The sequence below is a fragment of the Salmo salar genome, chromosome ssa01 (genome assembly GCF_905237065.1).
Source record: "Salmo salar chromosome ssa01, Ssal_v3.1, whole genome shotgun sequence".
NCBI lineage: Eukaryota > Metazoa > Chordata > Actinopteri > Salmoniformes > Salmonidae > Salmo > Salmo salar.
Window position 1 is genome coordinate 52,199,807 of NC_059442.1, and position 24,673 is coordinate 52,224,479.

General features: G+C 42.6%; 2 protein-coding genes across 2 annotated transcripts; one reads left to right on the forward strand and one right to left on the reverse strand.

Annotated features, from left to right (window-relative positions):
- Window positions 1-379: 379 nt before the first annotated feature.
- On the forward strand, window positions 380-4,686 carry LOC106604727 (thioredoxin-dependent peroxide reductase, mitochondrial). Its single transcript, XM_014199680.2, has 7 exons — window positions 380-681; window positions 1,029-1,143; window positions 1,370-1,511; window positions 1,709-1,844; window positions 3,964-4,067; window positions 4,174-4,339; window positions 4,497-4,686. The coding sequence occupies exons 1-7, from the start codon at window positions 646-648 to the stop codon at window positions 4,548-4,550; spliced, it is 753 nt and encodes a 250-aa protein (XP_014055155.1). The 5' UTR covers window positions 380-645; the 3' UTR covers window positions 4,551-4,686.
- Window positions 4,687-5,446: 760 nt separating this feature from the next.
- tm9sf3 (transmembrane 9 superfamily member 3) lies at window positions 5,447-24,568 on the reverse strand. The gene is given in 15 exon segments (NM_001141728.1): window positions 5,447-6,608; window positions 6,753-6,829; window positions 8,732-8,815; window positions 9,231-9,377; window positions 14,109-14,177; window positions 14,518-14,657; window positions 15,429-15,559; window positions 17,057-17,151; window positions 17,258-17,424; window positions 17,605-17,736; window positions 18,151-18,228; window positions 18,377-18,537; window positions 20,809-20,931; window positions 21,152-21,347; window positions 24,429-24,568. Coding segments are annotated over 15 exon segments (1,764 nt in total). The 5' UTR covers window positions 24,525-24,568; the 3' UTR covers window positions 5,447-6,540.
- Window positions 24,569-24,673: the final 105 nt, after the last annotated feature.

Genomic DNA, 24,673 nt, shown 5'->3' on the forward strand with positions numbered 1-24,673 from the left:
AAATGAGGTATAATATTCCAGAAACTATGAGGATTTTTTATGTACCTTTTACCGTTGCTGTACCTTAGATAGGCTATTTATTGTACATATACCCAGAGACGCAACATCGCGAGACTTCCAGGAACGCTTGCGAAAAAAAACAGGCCGGGTTTTGAGAAGTCAATGAGAGAAGTGAAAAAAATCTTACTTATTTGATAAATCTAAAGGCACAACCTAGATCCAAGCCAATGTCTTAAGTAATTAAGCATGTTGTTTTCATTCAAAACAACTTTATATCGAAGAGGTGCCTTTAAATTGACGACATGTACATGCGCAGTTCGCTTGAGACGACCGTTAGACCTGACGGTGTTTCTACGCATGAGCTTTGCTAGTCAACAAGTGTGGTCGGGGGTTTCTACCTGGAGAAGCCGTTTTAGCCTATCTTTATACTGTATTCTCTTTGTCAGGGCCATGTGATTTTCTGCAGTGAGTGTCCTCTCTCCTCATTCTCAAAACACATTGGAGGAGGTCAGAGGGGAGGGACCTCTGGCTTTCTCATCCAATGGGTTTTGAGAAGGAGAGGCGCGCGCGGACGCTAGAAGTATGCAAATTGAGGCCTTCGTATCCAGTAATGCAATTTAGCCTCTGCTCTTGTCAATATACAAAATGGCAGCCACCATTGGGAGACTATTAAAGACCTCTGTAAGTTCCTTCTGAAATAGTTTTATGTTACAAAGTTACCAGTATTAGTGGGCTGCATTGAAATACAAACGGTATAATAGCAATTTATAATTTCGTTGTAGCTATATAAATTGGCAATGCGAATTGGACGAAGATTTGCAAAAAGTCTCAACTGAGCTTGACGGGAACGTCACTGATTTTATTCAGGACAAATCCCTCTGCCCAAATAAAGATTTACAGCTAATGCCAAATTTTAAGTAAAAACTCTAAATATACAATCACTGATTATACTAACGGTAGCGCCAATAATAACGGTTGTTGTCACGAAGTGCAATTTCCCTCTCTAACGTTATCCCCTCCCCATTAAGGCAAAGGTTGCATCTGGAGGACTGAAAGTATCAGCCTCGCCACGTGGAAATTCAGTGAGCAAGGCCTCAAGAATTTTGATCTGTCCTGTGCTGCAGAAAACCTGTTTCTCCACCAGTATGTATAGACCATGGACAGGGAATGTGATATGAAGTTGATCAAAGTGAGGGAGGATGCAACAATTATGCATATTAAATTGCATTCCCAAAACACATTCAGTAACTGCTGAACAACTTTATACAATTATATTAAAGTCATGCAATAAAGTAAATGTTATAAAAAAAAATGTAATTCACCTAAATATAGAATCCACTTTATTCATTTAATATCTTTCTCCCAATAGGTACAGCTGGATGGGCTCCTGCTGTCACTCAGCACGCACCACATTTTAAAGCTACAGCTGTCCACAATGGCGAGTTCAAGGAGATGAGCCTAGATGACTTTAAGGGCAAATACCTGGTCCTTTTCTTCTACCCTCTCGATTTGTGAGTTGCACTATTCCCTTGGAAAGACAAGAATGGATTGCTGTGTTTAGCTGCATGTCGTGTACGGTCCACCATCCTTGACTTTATTAATCTTTAGAATTATTTAACGGGCTATGCTCTTTGCACTACAGATACCTAAGCAGGAGATGGTGGATGTGACATTTTATTCAGAAACATTTTTTTCTTTCTCATTACAGCACGTTTGTTTGTCCGACAGAGATCATCTCATTCAGTGACAAGGCCAGCGAGTTCCATGACATCAACTGTGAAGTGGTGGGCGTGTCGGTGGATTCGCACTTCACCCACCTGGCATGGATAAAAACCCCTCGCAAGGTACAGTGGGTGTACCTAGGGTAGTATTCCAGACATACAGAAATCATTCCATATACATTACCAGTCTAAAGTTTGGACACACGTACTCATTCCAGGATTTTTCTTTATTTTTACTATTTACTACATTGTGGAATAATAGTGAAGACATCAAAACTATGAAATAACACATGGAATCATGTAGTAACCAAAAAAGTGTTAGATTTTAGATTCTTCAAAGTAGCCACCCTTTGCCTTGATGACAGCTTTGCACAGTCTTGGCATTCTCTCAACCACCTTCATGAGGTAGTTACCTGGAATGCTTTTTCAACCGTCTTGAAGGAGTTCCCACATATGCTGAGCACTTGTTGGCTGCTTTTCCTTCACTCTGCAGTCCAAACCATCGCAATTGGTTTGAGGTTGGGTGATTGTAGAGGCCAGGTTATCTGATGCAGCACTCCATCACATTCCATCTTGGTCAAATAGCCCTTACACAGCCTGGAGGTGTGTTGAGTCATTGTACTGTTGAGAAATAAATGATAGTCCCACTAAGCGTAAAACAGATGGGATGGCGTATCGTTGTGGTAGCCATGCTGGTTAAGTGTGCCTTGAATTCGAAATAAGTCAGTGTCACCAGCAAAGCACTCCCACATCATCACACTTCCTCCTCCATGCTTCACGGAGGAAACCACACATGCAGTTGGAACCAAAAATCTTAAATTTAGACTCATCAGACCAAAGGATAGATTTCCACCAGTCTAATGTCCATTGCTCGTGTTTCTTGGCCCAAGCAAATCTCTTATTATTATTGGTGTCCTTTCATAGTGTTTTTTTTGCTGCAATTAAAAAAAATTAAAACCTTTTATTTAACTAGGCAAGTAAGTTAAGAACAAATTATTTAAAAATGACAGCCTACCCTGGCCAAACCCTCCCCTAACCCGTACGACGCTGGACCAATTGTGCACCGCCCAATGGACTCCTGATACAGCCCGGGATCGAACCAGGGTATGGTCTGTAGTGACGCCTCTAGCAATGAGATGCAGTGCCTTAGACTGCTCTGAGAAGCATTTATTTGGTCTGTAATTTCTGAGGCTGGTAACTCTAATGAACTTATCCTCTGCAGCAGAGGTAACTCTGGGTTTTCCATGAGAGCTAGTTTAATCATAGTGCTTTATGGTTTTTGCGACTGCACTTGAAGAAAACTTTCGAGAAATGTTCCGTATTGACTGACCTTCATGTCTTAAAATAATGATGGACTGTCGTTTCTCTTTGCTTATTTGAGCTGTTCTTGCCATAATATGGACTTGGTCTTTTACCAAATAGGGCTATCTTCTGTATACCACCCCTACCTTGTCACAACAACTGATTGGCTCAAACACATTAAGGAAAGAAATTCCACAAATTAACATTTAACAAGGCACACCTGTTAATTTCCCCCCCCCCCCCCCCCCTTAAAAGATTTAGATGCACTATTGTAAAGTGGTTGTTCCACTGGATATCATAAGGTGAATGCACCAATTTGTAAGTCGCTCTGGATAAGAGCGTCTGCTAAATGACTTAAATGTAATAATAAAATGTAATGAATTGAAATGCATTCCAGGTGACTACCTCATGAAGCTGGTTGAGAGAATGCCAAGACTGTTTAAAGCTGTCATCAAGGCAAAGGGTGGCTACTTTGAAGAATTTGTTTAACACTTTGTTGGTTACTACATGATTCCATACGTGTTATTTAATAGTTTGTCTTCACTATTATTCTACAATGTAGGAAAAAAACAACAACCTTGGAATGAGTATATGTATCTAAACTTTTGACTGGTACTGTACATAGACATTTTCCCATAGACATACAGACATTAAGCCTGGCAGGTTGGAGCATTGGGCCAGTAACCGAAAGGTTGCTGGATCAAATCCCCGATCTTACAAGGAAAAAAATGTGTCATTCTGACCTTGAGCAAGGCAGTTAGCCGACTGTTCCCCGGGCGCCGAAGACGTCGATTTAAGACAGCCCTCCGTACCTCCGATTCAGAGGGGTTGGGTTAAATGCGTAAGGCACATTTCAGTTGTACAACTGACTAGGTTGTCCCCCTTTCCCTTTATTACATACACACAGTGCTAATAAATTGTCTTGGTGTCTTGTTCTCAGGCTGGAGGTTTGGGTGACATCCACATCCCCCTGCTGGCAGACCTCAACAAACAGGTGTCCAGAGACTATGGCATACTTCTGGAGGGTCCTGGCATTGCACTGAGGTACTGTGCATTCCAAATGGCAACCTATTCCCAATAGTTTAACACAGAATTGTATGTATTTCTACTATGATATTGAGTAGTTATACATTGTCTGTTTGTCCATTAGGGGACTGTTTATCATTGATCCAAATGGTGTGGTGAAGCACATGAGCGTCAACGACCTGCCAGTGGGCCGCTGTGTGGACGAGACCCTGCGTCTGGTGAGGGCCTTCCAGTTTGTGGAGACTCACGGTGAAGTGTGCCCTGCTAGCTGGACCCCTGACTCTCCTACGGTGAGGCCACTCTCTTTCACTACCCTGCCAGGGCCTCAGACAACTAAAATGAATACAAGCACCAAAATATGAGTAGCAAGGACTTTGTCTTGGTCTCCCATCAGTACATTGTTTTTGGATGATCAGTTTGCTTACTATGCAAGTTTTTGTTTTTCAGATCAAGCCAACTCCAGAAGGTTCAAAGGAGTACTTTGAGAAAGTCAACGACTAGAGGACACACTTCACAGCTTTAATAAATCAAATTAATTATCCAGAATTGAGAAGAAAAAAAAACAATATACCAAATACTTTCCATTACAGATTAGTTTTAAAGTAGATGGAAATAAAGATTTTGAAGTGGTCAGTTATCTGAGTTGAAACATTTCATCCTGTTCACTAGCTTCTATTTCTTACAAGCAATTCACTGTGATCACATTGCAAGTATTGAGAGCCTACACGTTTGTTTTAAAATAATGAATGGTCCTAACATTGCAAAGAGCGTCAAGAGTTTCAAGGGTCTGTTTGACAGTATCAAAATAAGCAAAGGGGGGGGGGGGGGAAACACCCATCACACACTTTTCAATCAATAAAATTAAACTGATCATACATAAAGATTGTATTTTCCCCAAACAGTGTTAAGAGACCGTTCCTACCGTGTCTTGATAGTTGAAAAAACAAAAAGCAGTTACGAGATTTAAAAGCCAGACAACTTAACCTTCATTTACAAACCATTCCTATATAAGCTCTGTACATAGTTTTTTTTTTACAGCAAATTAATATGCAGGTTTAAAATGTCTTGACATATGGTACACATCAACTTCAGTGGATGTAAAATTTGAAAAAGGCATTGCAACTTCTCATACATTTAAGGTACATACTGTATTTACACATAGGGGGAGCATTAAATACTCCGCAGCACTGTACGTAGCTAAGTGTACTTCACTTTGTACAGTACGTTTGCGGCAACTTGGCACAATCGCCTCATTTCATCTGACATTCAATGTTTCAGGTTGTGAGGGACATGTCTGACCAAAGAACAGAGCCCTTTAAAGCTTTAAATAATCCATAAAACCAAATAGTGTCAGTTTGTCAATGTCACCCCTTTCTGCAAGCAGCCAGCACAAAGTCAGCGACAAACTTTTTTTTTATTATTATTGCTACAACCAGGGAAAGTGAGAAACTGCCAAAAAAAAGCAGAATTTGATGAGCATATGGTTTGATGGAAACGTCATGCAATATGTAACAGCGCCACCCCAAGCACCAAACCCAAGAGACAAAACGAAATATATTTTTGCTTATAACTGAATCATTTGTAAAAAAAAAAAAAAAAATACCTGTAGTAAATCTGTACAACCAAAATACATTTGGGATCTACATCTAAAGTTACATTAAGGTTATATACACTTTTCCCCCCATCCATATTATCTTTCACAAGTAGTCTTCATTCAAACCCTACCATTATGAAAACAGCCTAAACAGGAAATTGGATCACATCAAACATCCATTTAAAACGTAACTCAAAACCAACTGTTGATCACGCCTTCCTTTCCTGAATGTTTTTTTTTCTCCATATGTACAGCAAACAAATTTATTGGGTGGCTGGTTGTAAAACTACTGCATTTGGAAATGAGAGAATTGTCCAAATATGGGAATGGCTCCAACTCAGATAAGTTAGTATAACATCCAGTTATTGAATGTAAAAATTGTCTAGTGTAGCTGGTAAAAATTGAATGTAGAAGCCAGAATAAAATAATATTTCATCCAGAGTGACTCAGGAATACAAAATAGAATCAGGTCAGAGCATGAACAAACCCAACTCTTCAATATTCTAATACAATAGAACAAAGGCTTTCAATATGGCCTCTTCACTGAAGAGAGCTAGACTATTCCATCAATAAAGATCTTTATGTTCTCTGGTGGCGGGTGGGACTGGATTGGAAAGGGGAAGCCATGTTACGTTTTGAAGAACATCTGCTTCAGAACATTGATTGAATGCAATTGATAAAAACAGAACCGATGTTAATGTTTTCTTTTTCCTGCAGTTTTTTTTTGCTCTAGTACACTCTTTTGCAACATTGAAATGAATTCAGAAATGGGAAAAACTACATTTGTACAAATTGAGATACCACAATCTCTTTTTGCAAAAGAAACGACTTGTGCCCGCTTCTGTTGGGGAGAGCTTCAGCTGATCCTTGGATCCCTTGTTGCTGCTTGCGACTGTCCTAGTCAATTTTCACATTTGTGTAGATCTTCCTCACGAAGGCACTTGTTCCCACATACCCAACGGCTCCTACAAAAGAAAGATGTTACAAGAGTGTCATTGCATCAATAACCACACATGCTTTGCACTCGTTTGAGAATTTAAAAGTGTTTACGAAGTAACAGTCACAATACTTTGATCAAAACAGATGCTGTGAATAGAAGTTGAACCTACCACACATGATTCCGAGAGACGTACTGAATACTGCCATGTAGCCAAAGTAAAAGGACGTCTGGAACAGACCATACATCCTGAATTGTGGGACAAAACAACTGTCAGCAGGCAGTGGTAGAAAAAGTACTCAATTGTCATACTTGAGTAAAAGTAAAGATACCTTAACAGAAAATCACTCAAGTAAAAGTCACCGAGTATTATACTACTCAAGTCTAAAAGCATTTGGTTTTAAATGTACGTAAGTATCAAAAGTAAAAGTTCAAATGGCATTTTTTTTTTATTGACGGATAACCAGGGGCACACTCCAACACTCAATTTACAAACGAAGCATGTGTGTTAAGTGAGTCTGCCAGATCAGAGGCAGTAGGGATGACCAGGGATGTTCTCTTGATAAGTATGTGAATTACAATTTTCCTGTCAAAATGTAACAAGTACTTTTGGGTGTCAGGGACAATGCATTAAAAAGTATTATTTTCTTTAGGAATGTAGTGAAGTAAAAGTATAAAAATACAAAAATAGTACAGATACCCCAAAAAACTACTTCAGTACTTTACACCACTGGTCAGCGGAAGTAATACACAGGAAGACACTAGTGTCACGATACCAGAATTTTAACTTCGATACCAGGTTTAGTATCACAATACTCAATACCACAAAAAAAATATGTATTAGTCAAAGTTACAGAATGGCACATGTTCCAGACAAACTAAGCTACTGCGCTGTTCAATCGTTGGGCATCTGAGAAAAATATAATTACATCTGAAATATGTTGTCCATTAATGACAGCCACGTATTCACCAATTATACAATCAATTTTACTTTAGTAAATACAATCAAACTACAAAACGGTAATCATTTGAATGGGAGATCTCTTGATAAACTGGGTAAACCAAGATTTAGCCTAGGTCTATTCGCAATATAGGCGAATGCATATTATTCAATAGCAGTATATGCATGCATTGAATTTTTAAGCTTGTTTTAGCTGATTTCATGGGGCTATAGATGAGAACCTTCCATTTAGGACACATTTTTATTGGCAACTGCTAGAACATATTTTATTGTACTGATCAACAACATTTGCATAGAACAAGCAATCTCTATTCAAAATGTGTGTGCTGTCTAAGAAATTAATGATGTTATTGGTGAGGCAGAATGTGGCTGTAGAATCTGACTGGCTATGGAATCTAGACGGGAAGCAAAGGAAGACGAACAAGTTAATTTGTTTTTGGTGGCGAGGGAGATGAAGTGAATTAATAGTATGATTAGTCAGCTTTGAAATCAGCATTTTTGCATTATGGTTTGCATATCACAAACAAAGTACTAGGGTAGTGAATTCAGTTGAAAGTTAGCCTACAATTGAATGCTGAACACCATCGGTTTTCTCTTGCATTGTAAAAGTGTTCTAGCCTGTTTAGACAATGTTTTGCGAACAGTAACGAACAGTTTCAACATTTCTACGTGCCGTGTTGCATTATTCAATTGTGTAAACGTCTGTGCAGCATGAGTGAGGACTGGGGAGCTAATTAAGCCCAGACAGCTCTAACAATGAGTGAGTAGGTGGAGCAAGCACTATGCTCTTCACGCTATAAAGGGGCTGCGGTGATAGATTTGATCCTGTCAATCACGTGTGGCACATTTGAAAGAAGTACTGAACCGTTTTTTTTTTGTATCGGAAATGTACCGAAGTTTCAGTATACCGTGGAGAGAAATGTTTGCACATTTTAATGATACGAGTGAAAGTGACTAACAAAATCAATGGGGGTCCCCCCCTATTCGATTCAAACTGGTGAGGGCCCCAAAAGGTAAAACAATTAAATTGCATTTGTACATTTTTTTATACTTGTATTCATTTTTAGTAAACGAATAACAACCTTCCCTTATGACAGAATGCACTGGGGCTAGTCTTTACGGTCAACAGATTATTCACTTCAGTTGTGTACAAATGTGTTTTAAATAACAAAATGGATTTTGGAACTCACTTTGTTTTGAAGAAATAGTAGTAAAAGGAGTACATGTAAACATAAACTGCAGTGGATGCAGCAGAGAGAAAGCTTGTCCATTGCCTGAGTGGAGAAAAAAAGAAAGAATTTAATTGAAAAGCACAGATGCAACATCCTCAGGCTGAATATTACAGTAACGCTGGTGTTAAGGTTTGTTCCTGAATTTAGCTGTGTTATAGTCCTAAAGCTAGCCATGTTTAATATCCATTAAATTGTTGGGCATCTAGGAAGTCAATTTAGTATGCAACTTTCTTTTTATAAAGTTTACCATCCCGTTAGTCAGCACCTAAAATTTTGGGGTGTGCATCAGCTCATGCTTTTTAATAGTTTTAAAGCTAGCCATGTAATTATATACTTACTTAGGCCTAATCACACAGTGGTGTACAAGGTCCCTCATTTAATTAATGTAATGAATTAATTTAATGTCTCTACAATTACATGATTCAAGTAAATACATTGCTGGTTATCTTTCACTCACCATCTGTAGTCCTCAGCATTGAGGAGGAAGTAAGTACAGACAATTGTGACACACACAGTGACAATGCAGAGGATAACCAGGACCAGCATCATGAACCCGTACACGTAGTAGATCTTGTAGGCCCAAAATGAAGTGAAAATGAAGTACCTGTAAAATAAGCAAACAATGGTCTTACGCACAGGTCTTATTTGGTGAATTATCGACCTGCTAAATGCTGATATGCAGTGCAGTCGGAAAGTATTCAGACCCCTAGACTTTCCACTTTGTTACATTAGCCTTATTTTAAAATGTAATTGTTCTCCCCCCCCTCATCAAATCAACAATACCCCATAATGGCAAAGCAAAAACACATTTAGAAATGTGTGGCTCAGTTGGTAGAGCATGGTGTTTGCAACGCCAGGGTTGTGGGTTCGATTCCCACGGGGGACCAGTATGGGGAAAAATTTTAAAAAAAAATAAATGTATGCATTCACTACTGTAAGTCGCTCTGGATAAGAGTGTCTGCTAAATGACTGAAATGTAAATGAAATGTAAACTGAAATCTTTCATTTTCATAAGTATTCAGACCCTTTACTCAGCACTTTGAAGCACCATTGGCAGCGATTACAGCCTCAAGTCGTCTTAGGTACGACACGACAAGCTTGGCACACCTGTATTTGGGGACTTTATCCCATTCTTCTCAGCAGAACCTCTCAAGCTCAGTCAGGTTGGCTGCACAGCCATTTTCAGTTCTCTTCAGAGATGTTTGATTGGGTTCAAGTCCAGGCTCTGGCTGGGCCACTCGAGGACATTCAGAGACTTGTCCCGAAGCCACTCCTGTGTTGTGTTGTTGGAAGGTAAACCTTCAACCCAGTCTAAGATCCTGAGCGCTCTGGAGGAGTTTTTCATCAAGGATCTCTACTTTCCCTTGATCTTGACTAATTGTGCCAGGTTCCTCCAAACCTGACATTTGGCATTCAGACCCAAGTTCAATCTTGGTTTCATCAGACCAGAGAATCTTGTTTCTTATGGTCAGAGTCCTTTAGGTGCCTTTTGGCAACCTCCAAGCAGGCTGTCACGTGCCTTTTACTGAGGAGTGGCTTCCGTCTGGCCATTACCATAAAGGCCTGATTGGTGGAGTGCTGCAGAGATGGGAGAACGTTCCAGAAGGACAACAAGCGCTGTCAGAGTGACCATTGGGTTCTTGGTCACCTCCCTGACCAAGGCCCTTCTCCCCGATTGTTCAGTTTGGCCAGGCAGCCAGCTCTAGGAAGAGTCTTGGTGGGTCCAAAATTCTTCCATTTAAGAATGATGAAGGTCACTGTGTTCTTGGGGATCTTCAATGCCGCAGAAATGTTTTGGTACACTTCCCTAGATTTGTGCCTTGGCACAATCCTGTCTCGGAGCTCTACGGACAATTCCTTCAACATCATGGCTTGGTTTTTGCTCTGACATGCACTGTCTACTGTGGGACCTTACATAGACGGGTGTGTGCGGGCGTGCGCCTTTCCAAATCATGTCCAATCAATTGAATTTAGCACAAGTGGACTCCAATCAAGTTGTAGAAAAATATCAAGGATGATCAACAGAAACCGGATGCACCGGAGCTAAATTTCAAAGTCTCTTAGCAAAGTGTCTGAATACTTTTTTGGTTGCAAAAATGTCTAAACCTGTTCTCGCTTTGTCATTACGGGGTAGTGTGTGTAGATTGAGGATTTTTTATTAATTTAATCAATTTTAGAATAAGGCTGTAACATAACAATGTGGATAAAGTTAAGCGGTTCAAATGCACTCAGTGGTCACCAACCTTTTGACTCAAGTAATCTTGACTCAGAAAATGCAGGCAGATCTACCCCTCTGATTTAAAAACAATTCAAACATGACTTAAAACGTAAGCCTATGCAACATTAACCAATTAAAAACAGTTCTGTAGCAATGAGGTTTGTGCAACAGTTCATAAGCCCAATACATTATCACCTCATATTGGCTATGCTTGAATTGCCCTGCCAATGTTGTTCTTCACAGACCATTTTGAAATTACATTTAAAAAATGTAGGTATATGATCACACTGGTTGTATTGCTTGTGAGGCACAGGTGAGTGAGTGCTTTGTTTTACTGGACTGATGGCCTGCATCTGATGGTCAGTCTGAGGGGAGGGAGCAGCAGTTAGTGAGCAGTGAGGCTGCCTCTCACCCAACTCACCGTCCCTCAAGGGTGAAATTGCGGCCAGCAATTCAGGGCATTCCTGCATTTGCAGGAAGCCCTCTTTATACTTCCATTGGTCCATGTTTAAGTTGGGACTGGTGGGAGCGCTCCAGTAAAGCAGGTGGCGTTAATGCACAATAACGTTGAAGCCGCCGATAAACCCCACAGAAGGAGCGACACAACGGTAGCTAGCTAGCCATACAACGGTAAACGGTGTCCTTCACCCCTGCCTGTCGGGCAGTGTTCCCGCAGTTCTGTTAACGGTGAGGGCAGGTGTTCAACAGGTGGGAGCAAAATACACTATGTGCTAGCTTAGACAGCTAGAACTAAAGAGGACTCTGGATCACAGCAGGCGGGAGTGACAATGTGTGATCGCTAACTAGCAAGCTAGCTAGCACACGGTGCCGCCCTAGCCTTCCCTCTGCTGTGCTATCGGGCCAACCGGAAGCCGGTGTTCCGCCTGTTGGGCACGGTTTTATCCGGTACACAGCAGGCAGGACCGACACCGTGTGCTAGCCTCTGGGTTGGCGTCAGACGACTCTTCTCATCGTTTATAGTAATGCCCAGCCCGCCGATGTGGGTCAGGAGCATGTCTCTGTCTGACAGGTCCTGGGTCCTGGTTGGGGCCCAAATCAGCCAATCGTCCAGGTAATTGGGGATCAACAACCCTCGGGACGTGAGTGGTGTCAGGACAGCGTCCATGCTCTTTGTGAAAGTGCGGGGTGCCAAGGAGATGCCAAAAGGAAAGAACCATGAATTCGTAAACCCTCCCTTCGAAAGCGAATTGGAGGTACTGGCAATGAGCTGGGTGAATGGAAATACGCATCCCTCAGGTCCAGCGTCACAAACCACTGGTCCCTGGACACGGCCTGCAACACACGGGCTGGGGACAGCATTTGGAACCTCTGTACCTTTAAGTACCCATCGAGGTTGCGGAGGACCTTCCGTCTCTTTTTGGAACCACAAAATAAGTGGAGTAGAACCCACCTAGACGTTCTAAACTCTCGATCCTGCGGATGGCACCCTTGTCCAGCAGTGAGACGATCTCCAGACGCAGGGTTTTCTTCGAGGGGGGGCTGCTGAGGCACGCCTTTCCTCTGGCACCCCAGGCACGTCCCCACGAGGCGATGGGGCAGGAGAGGGACCCCACTGTTGTTCAAGTGCAGGTGGGTGGCGACGGTCCGTCTGCCTTGGACCCGGGCGGCGGCATGAACAGTCTCAGGGTCTCACAGTCCCTACAAACCTTATCGGTCTGCTCCAGAATGTCATTAACCCCTGTGCCAAATGTCAGCCCTGGGGTGATGGGGAGAGTGGCAAATGTGCTCTGAAGAGCAGCTGGCAGATGGGATTGGGCCAGCCAGAGATGGCGCCGGGAGGTAACCACCTCTGGAGCAGGGAAAGCAGGCGAGACACCGCCATCGCTTCCCGGAGGAGCTCCTCTGTGCCCCCCTGCAGCCGGGGAAACAGTCTGCAGAAAGGCCTGGTAAGGCGGCCAAGAGAGCAGAGGGACCCATATGTGGCTTTCAAGTCCGCATCAAATACTCGGGGGGGTGTCCCGGCTTCAGTCGCGGGTCCGCCATATAATCTCCCGGTCCGGGAAGACCATGGCAGCTATCATGGTGTCGGGTACTCCGAGGCTGAGTGACTCCGCGCCCGCCACATAACTCCATGGTCCAATCTCTGCTTTGAGTCAGACGCGCACCCTGGCAGAGGCCCAGCTCTCCTGTAAGGCCTCGCGGAACTCAGCAGAGATGGGGACAGATGGAGAGTCATCACTGTCCACCTGTTTGATGCCCAGTGCAGTGGCTACCCGAGTGAGTAGGCCCCTCAGCCTCTCGAGCCGCTGGGGGCGATGAAGCCCCACCGCCGGCTTTGCATGGCCTGTCAGCCCCGCTCACGGTGGTGAACAGTGCCAGCATCGTCCCCCAGGAACAGCCCATTACTGGCCAACAGGGAACAGCTATCAACCTCCTGACGCAGGGCATGCACCCGCCGTTCAAGGTGGTCCCAGCGGTCCAACTCCTGCCCCCGTCCAGGACTGGCAGCCGATGGGCTCTGCCTGCGGTGGCGCCGGCCACGCTTCCGGGGAGGGATACTGGGCCCAGTAGAGGGACTAACAGCTCGCTGGCGCACCACTCCTGAGGGAGGGAGCTCGTCCCCAGCCTGAGGCCGGCCGACCCACCCGCACATGGACTCCAATCAACCCAGGTAGTGCATAGACGAGGTATGCCACCATCACCATTTGCCCCGACAAGAAAGAGCTGTTTGAAAATGTTTCCCTGTCAAGAAAAACAGTGACACGGCGTGTTGAGGACATCGCAGAGAATATGGAACAACAGTTGAAAGAAAGAAATTATTTCGATTCACTTGCCCTCTGCTCAGAAGACATTTCTATATTTCTCTGCATGCTTCGTCTGGAAGTGTGTCGGACAAGTTGTAGTCTTTCAAGACAGCAATGCTCTCTGCACACAGCTTTCCCCGATACCTCAAATAAATATTTTGATGTCCACTCATGCTGGAGCGCCGTACATTCATCGGAAAAACAAATAATTAAAATAGGAACTCAAGGCTTTATCGTTGGGTTTTTCCATAGAAATGTTTGGTGATAGACAAGGATTGCCTTGGAGATCGACCGGTTGGTGACAACTGATCTAGATTATAGTGTAGTGAGGTTAATGTGAGGTAGGACTTACATTTCAATAAAAATGGAACCGAATGGAAGGATGCCTCCCAGACAGACAATGACAGCTGGCTCCATGAACCTGGAAAATGTTATACATTTACAATACAGACATTGTCACCAATAGTTTACAAATCAAATCAGAGCTATGCAACTCCAGGCCTCAGCACTGTTTTCATTCCTCTGTTAATCCAGGACTGGTTTCAACCTGGGAAAGTAGGTATAGACTCTTTGGCCAATCAGACCTTTATTGAACTATCAACGAGAACATAAACTTAACAGTACAGTGGCTCTCAAGTAGCAAACATATCAGCACTGGGATCTTAATAAACAAACACCAATGAACGTAAAATGACAAAATGGCACACATGCATTGCTTTTAGTGCGTCGTGCTGTACAAATAAGATCATAGTCATAGATACCATTTCTTCTCAGGGATTGGCCGCGGCACTGCATTGACTCGACACGGAAAGTTGGGCTGGCCAGAGAGGTTTCTTCCCAGAATGGTCCCCACAAGGTTGAGTGGCAGGATAACAAACAAACAAATGCAGCAAACAGCCACCTGAAAACAACATGGAATGGTAGAATCCATGAGAATGCTTAAATATAGTCTGCTCTCTCATTAATCAATAAGGCCTGGGGGGGTGGCATATTGGCCATTATAATGTGGGTGGTTCGAGCCCTGAATGCTGATTGGCTGACGGTCTGATATACCACATCTGTATACCGGGTATAACAAAACATTTCTTTTTCCGTTGGTAACCAGTTTGTAATAGCAATAAGGCACCTCGGGGTTTGTGATATATGGCCAATATACCACAGCTAGGGGGTGTGTCCAGGCACTTCGCGTTGCAATGTGCATAAGAACAGCTCTTAGCCGTGGTGTATTGGCCATATACCACACCCCCTCGGGCCTTATTGCTTAAATATACCACAGCTAAGAGCGGTTCTTAAGCACAACGGAGTGCCTGGATACAGACCTTAGCTGTGGTATATTGGCCATATACCACAATCTCTAGAGGTGCCTTATTGATATAATAAATTGGTTACCAATTAACAGAATTTCTGGGGACCCCATTTTTTTGCTAGAATTTCTGCCAACCCCACCCCACATATAATGATACTACCTTTAAAAAAAACTTTTTATATCAACAAATAACCAATTTAGTACATGTTCATCTCTCGTTTCAAAATGTAAATGAACCAATAAATACATTTACTCAATAAAATTGTCATTTTCTAATTACATTTCTCAATAACATTTGTATGTTGTCCCATACAATACAACGATCAGTTCTCTTTAATATTTTGAATACCACTGCTCTAAACTCACCATTGTGCCAAAGGGGATGGCTCGGGAGGCATGGTAGTACATGGCGATGAAGTTGATGAAGAAGGCTGTCCCACACACCATGGCAGGGATCAGGAAGGCCCCGATAAACATCTGTTTAATCCATCGTCTGCCTATAGGATCAAATATAAAATTGGTTACCGTAAGGGTGCACATTATGCGTGAATGACAATCTACCATACCATGTGAAAGAGAGCGACACGGCTCTATGTAATTTACTGGTGTGTGACTCACTGACACCGCCCCTGATTAGAGGGGAATAATGCAGCCCAAGAGTTAACACACACAGAAACTTTAAAATCACACTCAAGAGAATATGAACATGGGTATGGTTTCTGTGTTCACACATCCCATGCACATATGTCCACCCACACTCAGACTGGAATAACACCATTCAGGTACTGGTAATATTTACTCCCTTAGAGAGCATGGGTCAGGCTGGCTAGCCAATCAGGACCTGGAGAGACTGCATGGCTAGAGCGTGCACAGTGGTGAGACACATGGCTATTTTTATTTTATCTTTATTTAACCAGGTAGGCAAGTTGAGAACAAGTTCTCATTACAATTGTGACCTGGCCAAGATAAAGCAAAGCAGTTCGACACATACAACACAGAGTTACACATTGAGTAAAACAAACATACAGTCAATAATACAGTAGAAAAATAAGTCTATATAGAATGTGAGCAAATGAGATGAGATAAGGGAGGTAAAGGCAAAAGGCCATGGTGGCAAAGTAAATACAATATAGCAAGTAAAACACTGGAATGGTAGATTTGTAGTGGAAGAAAGTGCAAAGTAGAAATAGAAATAATGGGGTGCAAAAGAGCAAAATAAATAAATACAGTAGGGGAAGAGGTAGTTGTTTGGGCTAAATTATAGATGGGCTATGTACAGGTGCAGTGATCTGTGAGCTGCTCTGACAGCTGGTGCTTAAAGCTAGTGAGGAAAATAAGTGTTTCCAGTTTCAGAGATTTTTGTAGTTCGTTCCAGTCATTGGCAGCAGAGAACTGGAAGGGGAGAGGCAGCCAAAGGAAGAATTGGCTTTGGGGGTGACTAGAGAGATATACCTGCTGGAGCGCGTGCTACAGGTGGGTGCTGCTATGGTGACCAGTGAGCTGAGATAAGAGGGGACTTTACCTAGCAGGGTCTTGTAGATGACCTGGAGCCAGTGGGTTTGGCGACGAGTATGAAGCGAAGGCCAGCCAAATTATTTTAATGTCCGATTGGCTAAAGCCATGAGCTGGAGGAGATATTGATCTCTCATGTGAGGGGGAGAAAGGGTGAGGATGGGTGAGTCAGCCCGAACAGCTCCAGAAAGAAAATGCTCACGCTAGAAATGAGTCCCACAGCACCCTCAGGAGGGGGATTCTGTAACACCATGTGCCATTTACACATAATGACACTAACAATGTAGCCACATTTTTGTCAATAGGCATCAACCGCAGCATTCTACACCAAGTACCACAAACAGTGTTTTGACAACCCAGGCTCCATGTTCAGAAAATGTGACAATATTGTGTGTGCAAAGCTTCCCTTGCAAAGTGCAGTAATAATTGAGGTGTGATGTGTAGGAATGGAGTTTCTATTTTTAAGACAAGCCCTTACATACCTCCTTGTTTTGCATACAAACTTCCGCCAAAATAGCCATTGACAGGAGAGGTGGCAGCATACACAAAGATGGCTGTGCTCAGCATTGATCCTCTCCTGCAGAGACAAATGGGAAGCCGCAGTGTGCGTGAACACACCCACGTTAGACAGCAACGAAGAAACACTCCATTAGGTTATCCGCGGGGAGGTGCTCATCACTCACTCGGTGTACAGATCCTCAATCATGGCCACGACGATGACGATGAACGAGACCGAGAAGATCTGGCATCCAGAGCCAATAAGGGAGGAGAAGATCATGGGGTGGCTGGACGGCCGGAATACGTCTCCATGGACCTGCTTCCACCCATACTCATCCCCCAGGTCCCTGTCCTGCAGCAGGGAGAGGCGTCAAAGGTCCAGGGGTACATTAAGACAAAGGACATACAGCGAGCTAAAAAAAAAAAAAAATCACACGAAGCCCTGGGCCTAAACTAATAAAGCAAAATCTTAAGTGCATGATGTTCAACGTGATTTTCTATCACTAATGCTACCGAGGCTATGAAACGTTACCATGTCATCCATTTCCTCCTCTTTGCTGTATCTAGCATAGTCCTTCCTTAGAGTTCTCATCAGGATCATGGACACCAGGCCAACCAAGAAGATAACCATCATGAAGGAATTGAAGATGGAAAACCAGTGAATCTAGAGAAAACACACTTTTTTTTATTACCACAGGGAATATCGCACATCCTTAGAACATGACATCCTTGAATCCCAGAATTGTTAAAGCTGCAATATGTAACTTTCTGGGTGACCCGATAAAATCCACATAGAAATATTAGCGCTTTCACTCATTGAAAGCAAATCTAAGAAGCAGTAGATATGTTCTGTGAGTGCCATTTCCATGCTTCCCGTTTGTTTAAATGGTACAATGATTCTCTACACTATACTTGCTTGTTTGGGTCACAAACTGAAATTAGGCAAACTATTAGAATTTTAGCAGCCAGGAAATGGCGGAGCAATTTCTGCATACTGCATCTTTAAAAACAGGTTGATCACCGAGTACTGTAGAGTTCAGTGCAAAATTGCATTGCTTATCTTAAAGATTGAACTTACTCTGTGTTGGAAAAAAGATGGATCGAGATACTTGTCAAATCGGTCTTCAAACTTCACATCTGACTTCTTCCACTTTACCTGTGGTAAAAGACAATTCACATCAATCCTTTGGCAAATGAGCCACGTTTGGATGCTGACGTAGAGGACTTTACTTTAAAACAATATAAAGCTCTGTGAAAGATCCAGTCCCATTTCCCATCTCTGAAAAGCAATTGCAAATACTTACCGAGTACGACATTGCAATTCGTGTGTTGGGCACAAGCTTGACTTTGCCTTCACTCGTCAGGTTGACATCAACAATTCTGTTGCCATTGAAGCCGATCTCCAATTTCTTGTAAGTCCACAGATAATGATCCTCTCCGTTTTCATCTGCCTCGCCGACAATTCCTAGAATAGAGAGAGATTAGTGCGATGAGTGCACTGCCACCAGAAATTTACCGGCAACTTGGCAAGTTTGGTGTGGAATGCAGTAACCAGATCCAGGGCTAAAGTCTATATTCATTCATACTCAGAATATGGAACTATTCCGTTGTTATAAAGACTTGGGCAAGGCCATCTGCCCCACCTCCTGTGCATACACTAACACCGAGTACAGCAAACATTAGGAACACCTTCCTAATATTGCGTTGCACCCCCCCCCCAGCCTCAATTCGTCAGGGGTTGGACTGTACAAAGTGTCAAAAGCGTTCCACAGAGATGCTGGCACATGTTGACTCCAATGCTTCCCACAGTTGTGTCAAGTTGGCTGGATGTCCTTTGGGTGGTGGACCATGCTTCATACACATGGGAAAACTGTTGAACGTGAAAAAGACGTACAAACCGATATGCCTTCAATATTTTGTCTTGCCCATTCCCCCTCTGAATAGCACACATACACAATCCATGTCTCAATTGTCTCAAGGCCTGAAAATCCTTCTTTAACCGGGCTCCTCCCCTTTATCTACACTGTGTAGATTTAACAAGTGATATCAATAAGGGATGGTAGTTTTCACCTGGTCACCTGATTCGCCATAGTCTTAATGTTTTGTATACTCTGTGTTTAAGTGTGGCTGTTTAGCCAATGAGAGGAATCTTGACAAAATATATTTGGAGCCAAATCTTTATTGGAGAGGAATAGGCTAATCTGTGTACTCGACCAATACACTGTGATGTGGAGCGGTGGCATGAAAGAGGTGTGCGTCTGGACAAGTGGCAGTCAAGGACAATCACTGGCAGTGCGTCGTGTGATGGGTTATAAATCACCAAGGGCCTGGCTGTAAAGCACGCAACGCTGCTGTCCCCAGAACTGGATAACTATTCAATGATTGACATTTTTGCCTCATCTTCTGCTCTTATTAGGCCTAGGCTTCTGTTTTAAACGATGTAGGTAGGTTGTAGCCTACATTGTGAATAATAGGCTATGGAAATAGGCCTACTCTTTCATAAGCTTTGCTCAGCTGTAAGTTCTTTTGACTTCCAATTGGACTTTTCCATCTTGATATTGTTTGCTCGATTTCACTCGTTGTCTAATAATTGTCATTCAAAATAAAGCTGGCCGAAAATGGCCTATAGACTGACTTTCCCATTTGAAAGCTGCAACTTTAGGACATTAAAACACTAGCCTATTTGGGAAATACTCTTCATAACTAACTTGTATTAATGCTTTGATAGGATATTTTAATTAGTAGGATTGGCCTTTTGGTCGTTTGATTTGCAACAGCAAGGAAGAGGGATGCATGCAGAATTTCCTTTATAGCTAATAGACTAATATTTACTGAAATGTTTTTTTTCTCAAATTACTAGCTCTGTTTTTTGTCTTGCTATGGTTTGTTCTACCCCTCTCATTATTACCTTAGGCCTATGATGGGTTCTGACTTCTAAACTTGAAATATGTTACTGGGGGAGAGAGAGGAATGCCGAGTTTACATTGTCAGAACATGTTAATGTTTTTAGGTTATTCAAAAACAACTTCAAACTTTCTGATATAGCCTAGAACTCCATTAGATAAATTAATTGTTTGATCATGAAGTAGCGCGGCGGGAGAAAGCCAGCATGCATAAAAACTGAAGTCATATCAAATGGAGAGAAAAAAAAAAAATTTAGGCTTTAAAATAATTAAGACACCGGAGTGTTCGGTAAAAATATTCAAAGAGGGGGAAAAAAACATTTTCTGACTGGACATTTTGCGCTGCTTTGGTGAAAAGCTTAGCTCTGTACATTATTCTCTTGCATTCTGTAAATTGTTTAAAACATATTTATTGAAATAGCTTATGCAGGTTATAGCAAAGGCCACCTGGCATGGCCCGGCTGGTCGCTGCCCGGTCAGCTCTACTGCGGTGCCAGTCAAGTTGAAATAAACTAGACATCGGCACGTCGACCAACCTTAGTAGGCACCATTCCATGTGAAATAACTCCATGTTTAAGAAATTCCTCATTCCAAAACTGGGACCTTTTCAATAGTAATGAACTCAGCTTTTCCATAGATAACCTTTGTCATAGTCAAACAACATCCCATAGTCAAACAACTTCCCATACCAACCAGTGAGGCAACAGATAAGCCCAGAAAAGTATGAATGAACATTTGGATGCCATATTTTCAACTGCCTCAGGGGCATAACTGATTCTCCATAACTAAATTACTGGACAAGTTGCAACAGGCGGTGCAGCAGTATCACTCACCCCAGATAGGTAGGTCATCAATGTACATTTGGTACCAATAGTGGTTTTTAATGGCATATACAAAGGCATCCCGTTTGGCTTTGTCCAGCTCGATTTCACAGTATGTTGTTTGCATGACTTCATCTGTGAGAACAAAATGAAAAAAAATAAACATTTTTTAGTATGACATAACACTACAAGACATAAAGCAAGTGTAGGCTGCTTTTGGATCTAACTTCATGCTAGGAAAGCATATAATTGACTACTCAAAATCAAACAATGCTGATAAAATAGTGACTTTGTCACTCCAGAGTCCAAGTAATTCACATAGTACAGTTGCCTGTGGGTGTAGATTTTTGTATACCTTTGAACTTAATGTCTAGGCCACTGAACTCCAGCTCGACTCCTTGCAGAGCCTCTCCTAATGTCTCATGGTAGTGGCTAATGGTCTTTTTGGTGCCCACGCAGAAGGGCAGGGAGAAGTACTTGTACGTTTCTTGTCTGTTGTGGTAAGGCCCCACTGTATTCATCCATAAAACCACCTCCTCTTTATCTGTGTACTGAAAAAGGGAAGAAAACACATTAAACATGCTATAACTTACTTGTTTTGTTAGTTCTCAGATGGCTTCATTTGGTATTCCATTCAAGGATATTACAATTGTGCATTCAGGCAAATAATAACAAAAACCGCCAACATGTTAGTCTATTCCAAGCAGCCTCCATCTATCAAGCTTTCGGATAGCAGCTGTCGGTGGCAAAAATACATTGACAATGAGTCATAAAGTTACTGTTTTAATGACACCATGTCAAAACCAATCCACACGACATACAGGCATGAGTCATCAACAACGAGATGTATATTGAACTGAATACAGGTCTTTTCAACCGGAGTGAAAGCTCAAGCATGAGCAAGCACCCTTGTTAGTTGACAATCATGGGCAGAAAACAATGTAGCGACAAGGGGCTTTATCCATGTAAAAACTCACCTGATCACATTCACACTGACAACACAGCATTGGTAAGGACGTCTGCTTGCGCTGGTTGTGTAGCCAGCTATTCATTCTGCACTGAGTGCGGATGCAAAGCTTACTAGCTAGTGCTAACTGGCTATGGCACCAGTGAGGACCAAGTTGAAGCTTGCACTTGAGAACCCAAGGCATTAACAAGGCACTGTGCCTTATGCAAAGGGTTCTCACCTATAAACAAGGCTTAAATCCAATTTTTACTTGATCCAAAAATGTGGTCGGAGGCTCCATTTGGAGGGATGCAATTGAGGGCTCCGTGTAGCTCTGCATTGACATGATTGGTTGATGGTAGGTGGGGGCGGGAGGTCCTTGACAACAACAAAGCGCAAGAAGTATGAATGCCCTGACTTCTGCAGAGGCCATATCACCGTAAATGCTGTACGGCCACTACAGACGTCAAATTGACCATGCAGAGTCTTTTACCGGTAAGACCATGTGAACTACAATCCCGACGCTCTATTTTAATGTTTAGAAATGTCAATAATCACTTGCAATAGGCCTACGTTCTTTTTTACATACAATACATGGCCAGAAGTATGTGGACACCTGCTCGTCAAACATTTCATTCCAAAATCATGGGCATCAATATGGAATTGGTCCCCCCCTTTGCTGCTATAACAGCCTCCACTCTTTTGGGAAGGCTTTCCACTAGATGTTGGAACATTCCATTCAGCAACAAGATCATTAGTGAGGTATGGACCTCAGTGCACGGGGCATTGTCAGGCTGAAAGAGGAAAAAGCCTTCCCCAAACTGTTGCCACAAAGTTTGAAGCACAAAATCGTCTAGAATGTCATTGTATGCTGTAGCATTAGGATTTCCCTTCACTGGAACTAAGGGGAATAGACCGAACTATGAAAACAGCCCCAGACCATTATTCCTCCTCCAAACTTTACAGTTGGCACTGCGCAGTTGGGCAGGTAGCGTTCTCCTAGCATCCCCCAAATCCAGATTCATCTGTCGGACTGCCAGATGGGGAAGCGTGATCCATCACTCCAGAGCATGCGTTTTCAGAGTCCAATGGCAGCAAGCTTTACACTACTCTAGCAGACGCTTGGCATTGTGCATGGTGATATTAGGCTTGTGTGCAGCTGCTCAGCCATGAAAACCCATTTCATTAAGCTCCTAACAGTTTTGTGTTGACGTTGCTTCCAGAGGCAGTTTGGAACTCAGTCGTGAGTGTTGCAACCGAGGATAGACAATTTTTTACAGGCTACTTGCTTCAGTACTCGGCGGTCTCGTTCTGTGAGCTTGTGTGGCCTACCACTTTACAGCTAAGCTGTTGTCATTTCCACTTCACAATAACAGCACTTACAGTTGGCAGCACTAGCAGGGAATACATTTTACAAACTGACTTGTTGGAAAGGTGGCATCCTAGAACAGTAACACATTGAAAGTCACTGAACTCTTCAGTAAGGCCATTCTACTGCTAATGTTTGTCCATGTTGATGGCATGGCTGTGTGCTCGATTTTATACACCCGTCAGCAACAGGTGTGACTGAAACAGCCGAATGGACTAATTTGAAAGGGTGTCCACATACTTTTGGCCATGTAGGGTCTAGCAGGTTTGCACAGATCCATACTGCCGTGTGTGCGCCTCCAACCAACAAACTACACTTCCCCATTACACACAAGTTTTCAGAGGAAGCTAGATAGTTGACCACCTGTATTAATTAGCTATCTTCTGTCTGTCTTCAGTAAACAAGCGCTAACATGGAGATATGGCCGTGTGGGATCACAAACCCTATTAAAAAAGGTGTAGTAATTTAACCTTTTGTTTTTATGAAAATTATTTGTCACCGCTATGAAATACACGTCTCTTACGTTTCCAAACCAGTGCCGCAAGCGATGCGTGTTAACGTTCATACCGAGCGTCGGGGCTACTACAACACTCCCTCGGCCAGAAGATACGTTCATGAATAGACGCTGAAGGTAGTCAGCGTCTATGAAATAGGCTAGGTTGAACTTGCAAAGTTGAGAATTATTGGCTAGGTTGAAGCATGATCAAACCACCATATAGGTTACAGGTCAGAAATCAAGAGCAAAAGTATTTACTTCCAATTGTACCCTAAAACGCGGAAGGCGATTTGCTTTTGTCTTGACCATTTGATGTCCTGGTACCTAGACAGGCCTGCCGCCTGAATAACCGGATATGCAGTCTTCGCAATGACAACGTTAGTAAACTACCAACAATAGTTAACTAGCTAGGCATATTCCTAGAAGAGACATTTTTCTATATGTATTTGGCAAGCTAGCTAGATAAGTAGCTAAATAACCAAATTATATGGATGACTGGTTATGCAAAATATTCCTACCATAGGTATGCAATGAGATGTCACTTGCTAACATTAGCTAGCTAACTTTGGTCCCCTACGTTAACTTGTTCGCCAACGTTAGTTATTGTATTTATTATTTAACATTGAACGTTAACCTCATAACAATGAACTAGTTAGTTACATGCAACGATATTATTCCTCTTATCTCGCCGAGTTAAAAAAAATAATAGGCTAATCGGTTGTATCATGTAGCTACTACAGCTAGCTAACAAGCCAGAACGTCCATTATTTTCACACTACACACAAGGCTACCCATTTTTATTCGGCCTCAAATGATCTTACCGTGTGTTCGTGTTCATCTGCCTCGATCGGCATTAATATCTCGGCAACCGAGAGAAAGACCACCACTGCAATCTTCCACCTGGAAGACCCCATCATTTTCTGGGAAAGTTTGCAGATTTGGGATGTTAGCTTTGTTAATGCTATCCCACCTTCTTCCTGGTTGTACGACAGTGGCAGTTTTTCAGGATGCTCTCATACGCATATGGCGTAAATTGCCTCGCATCGCATCGCATTCGCTTGTGATT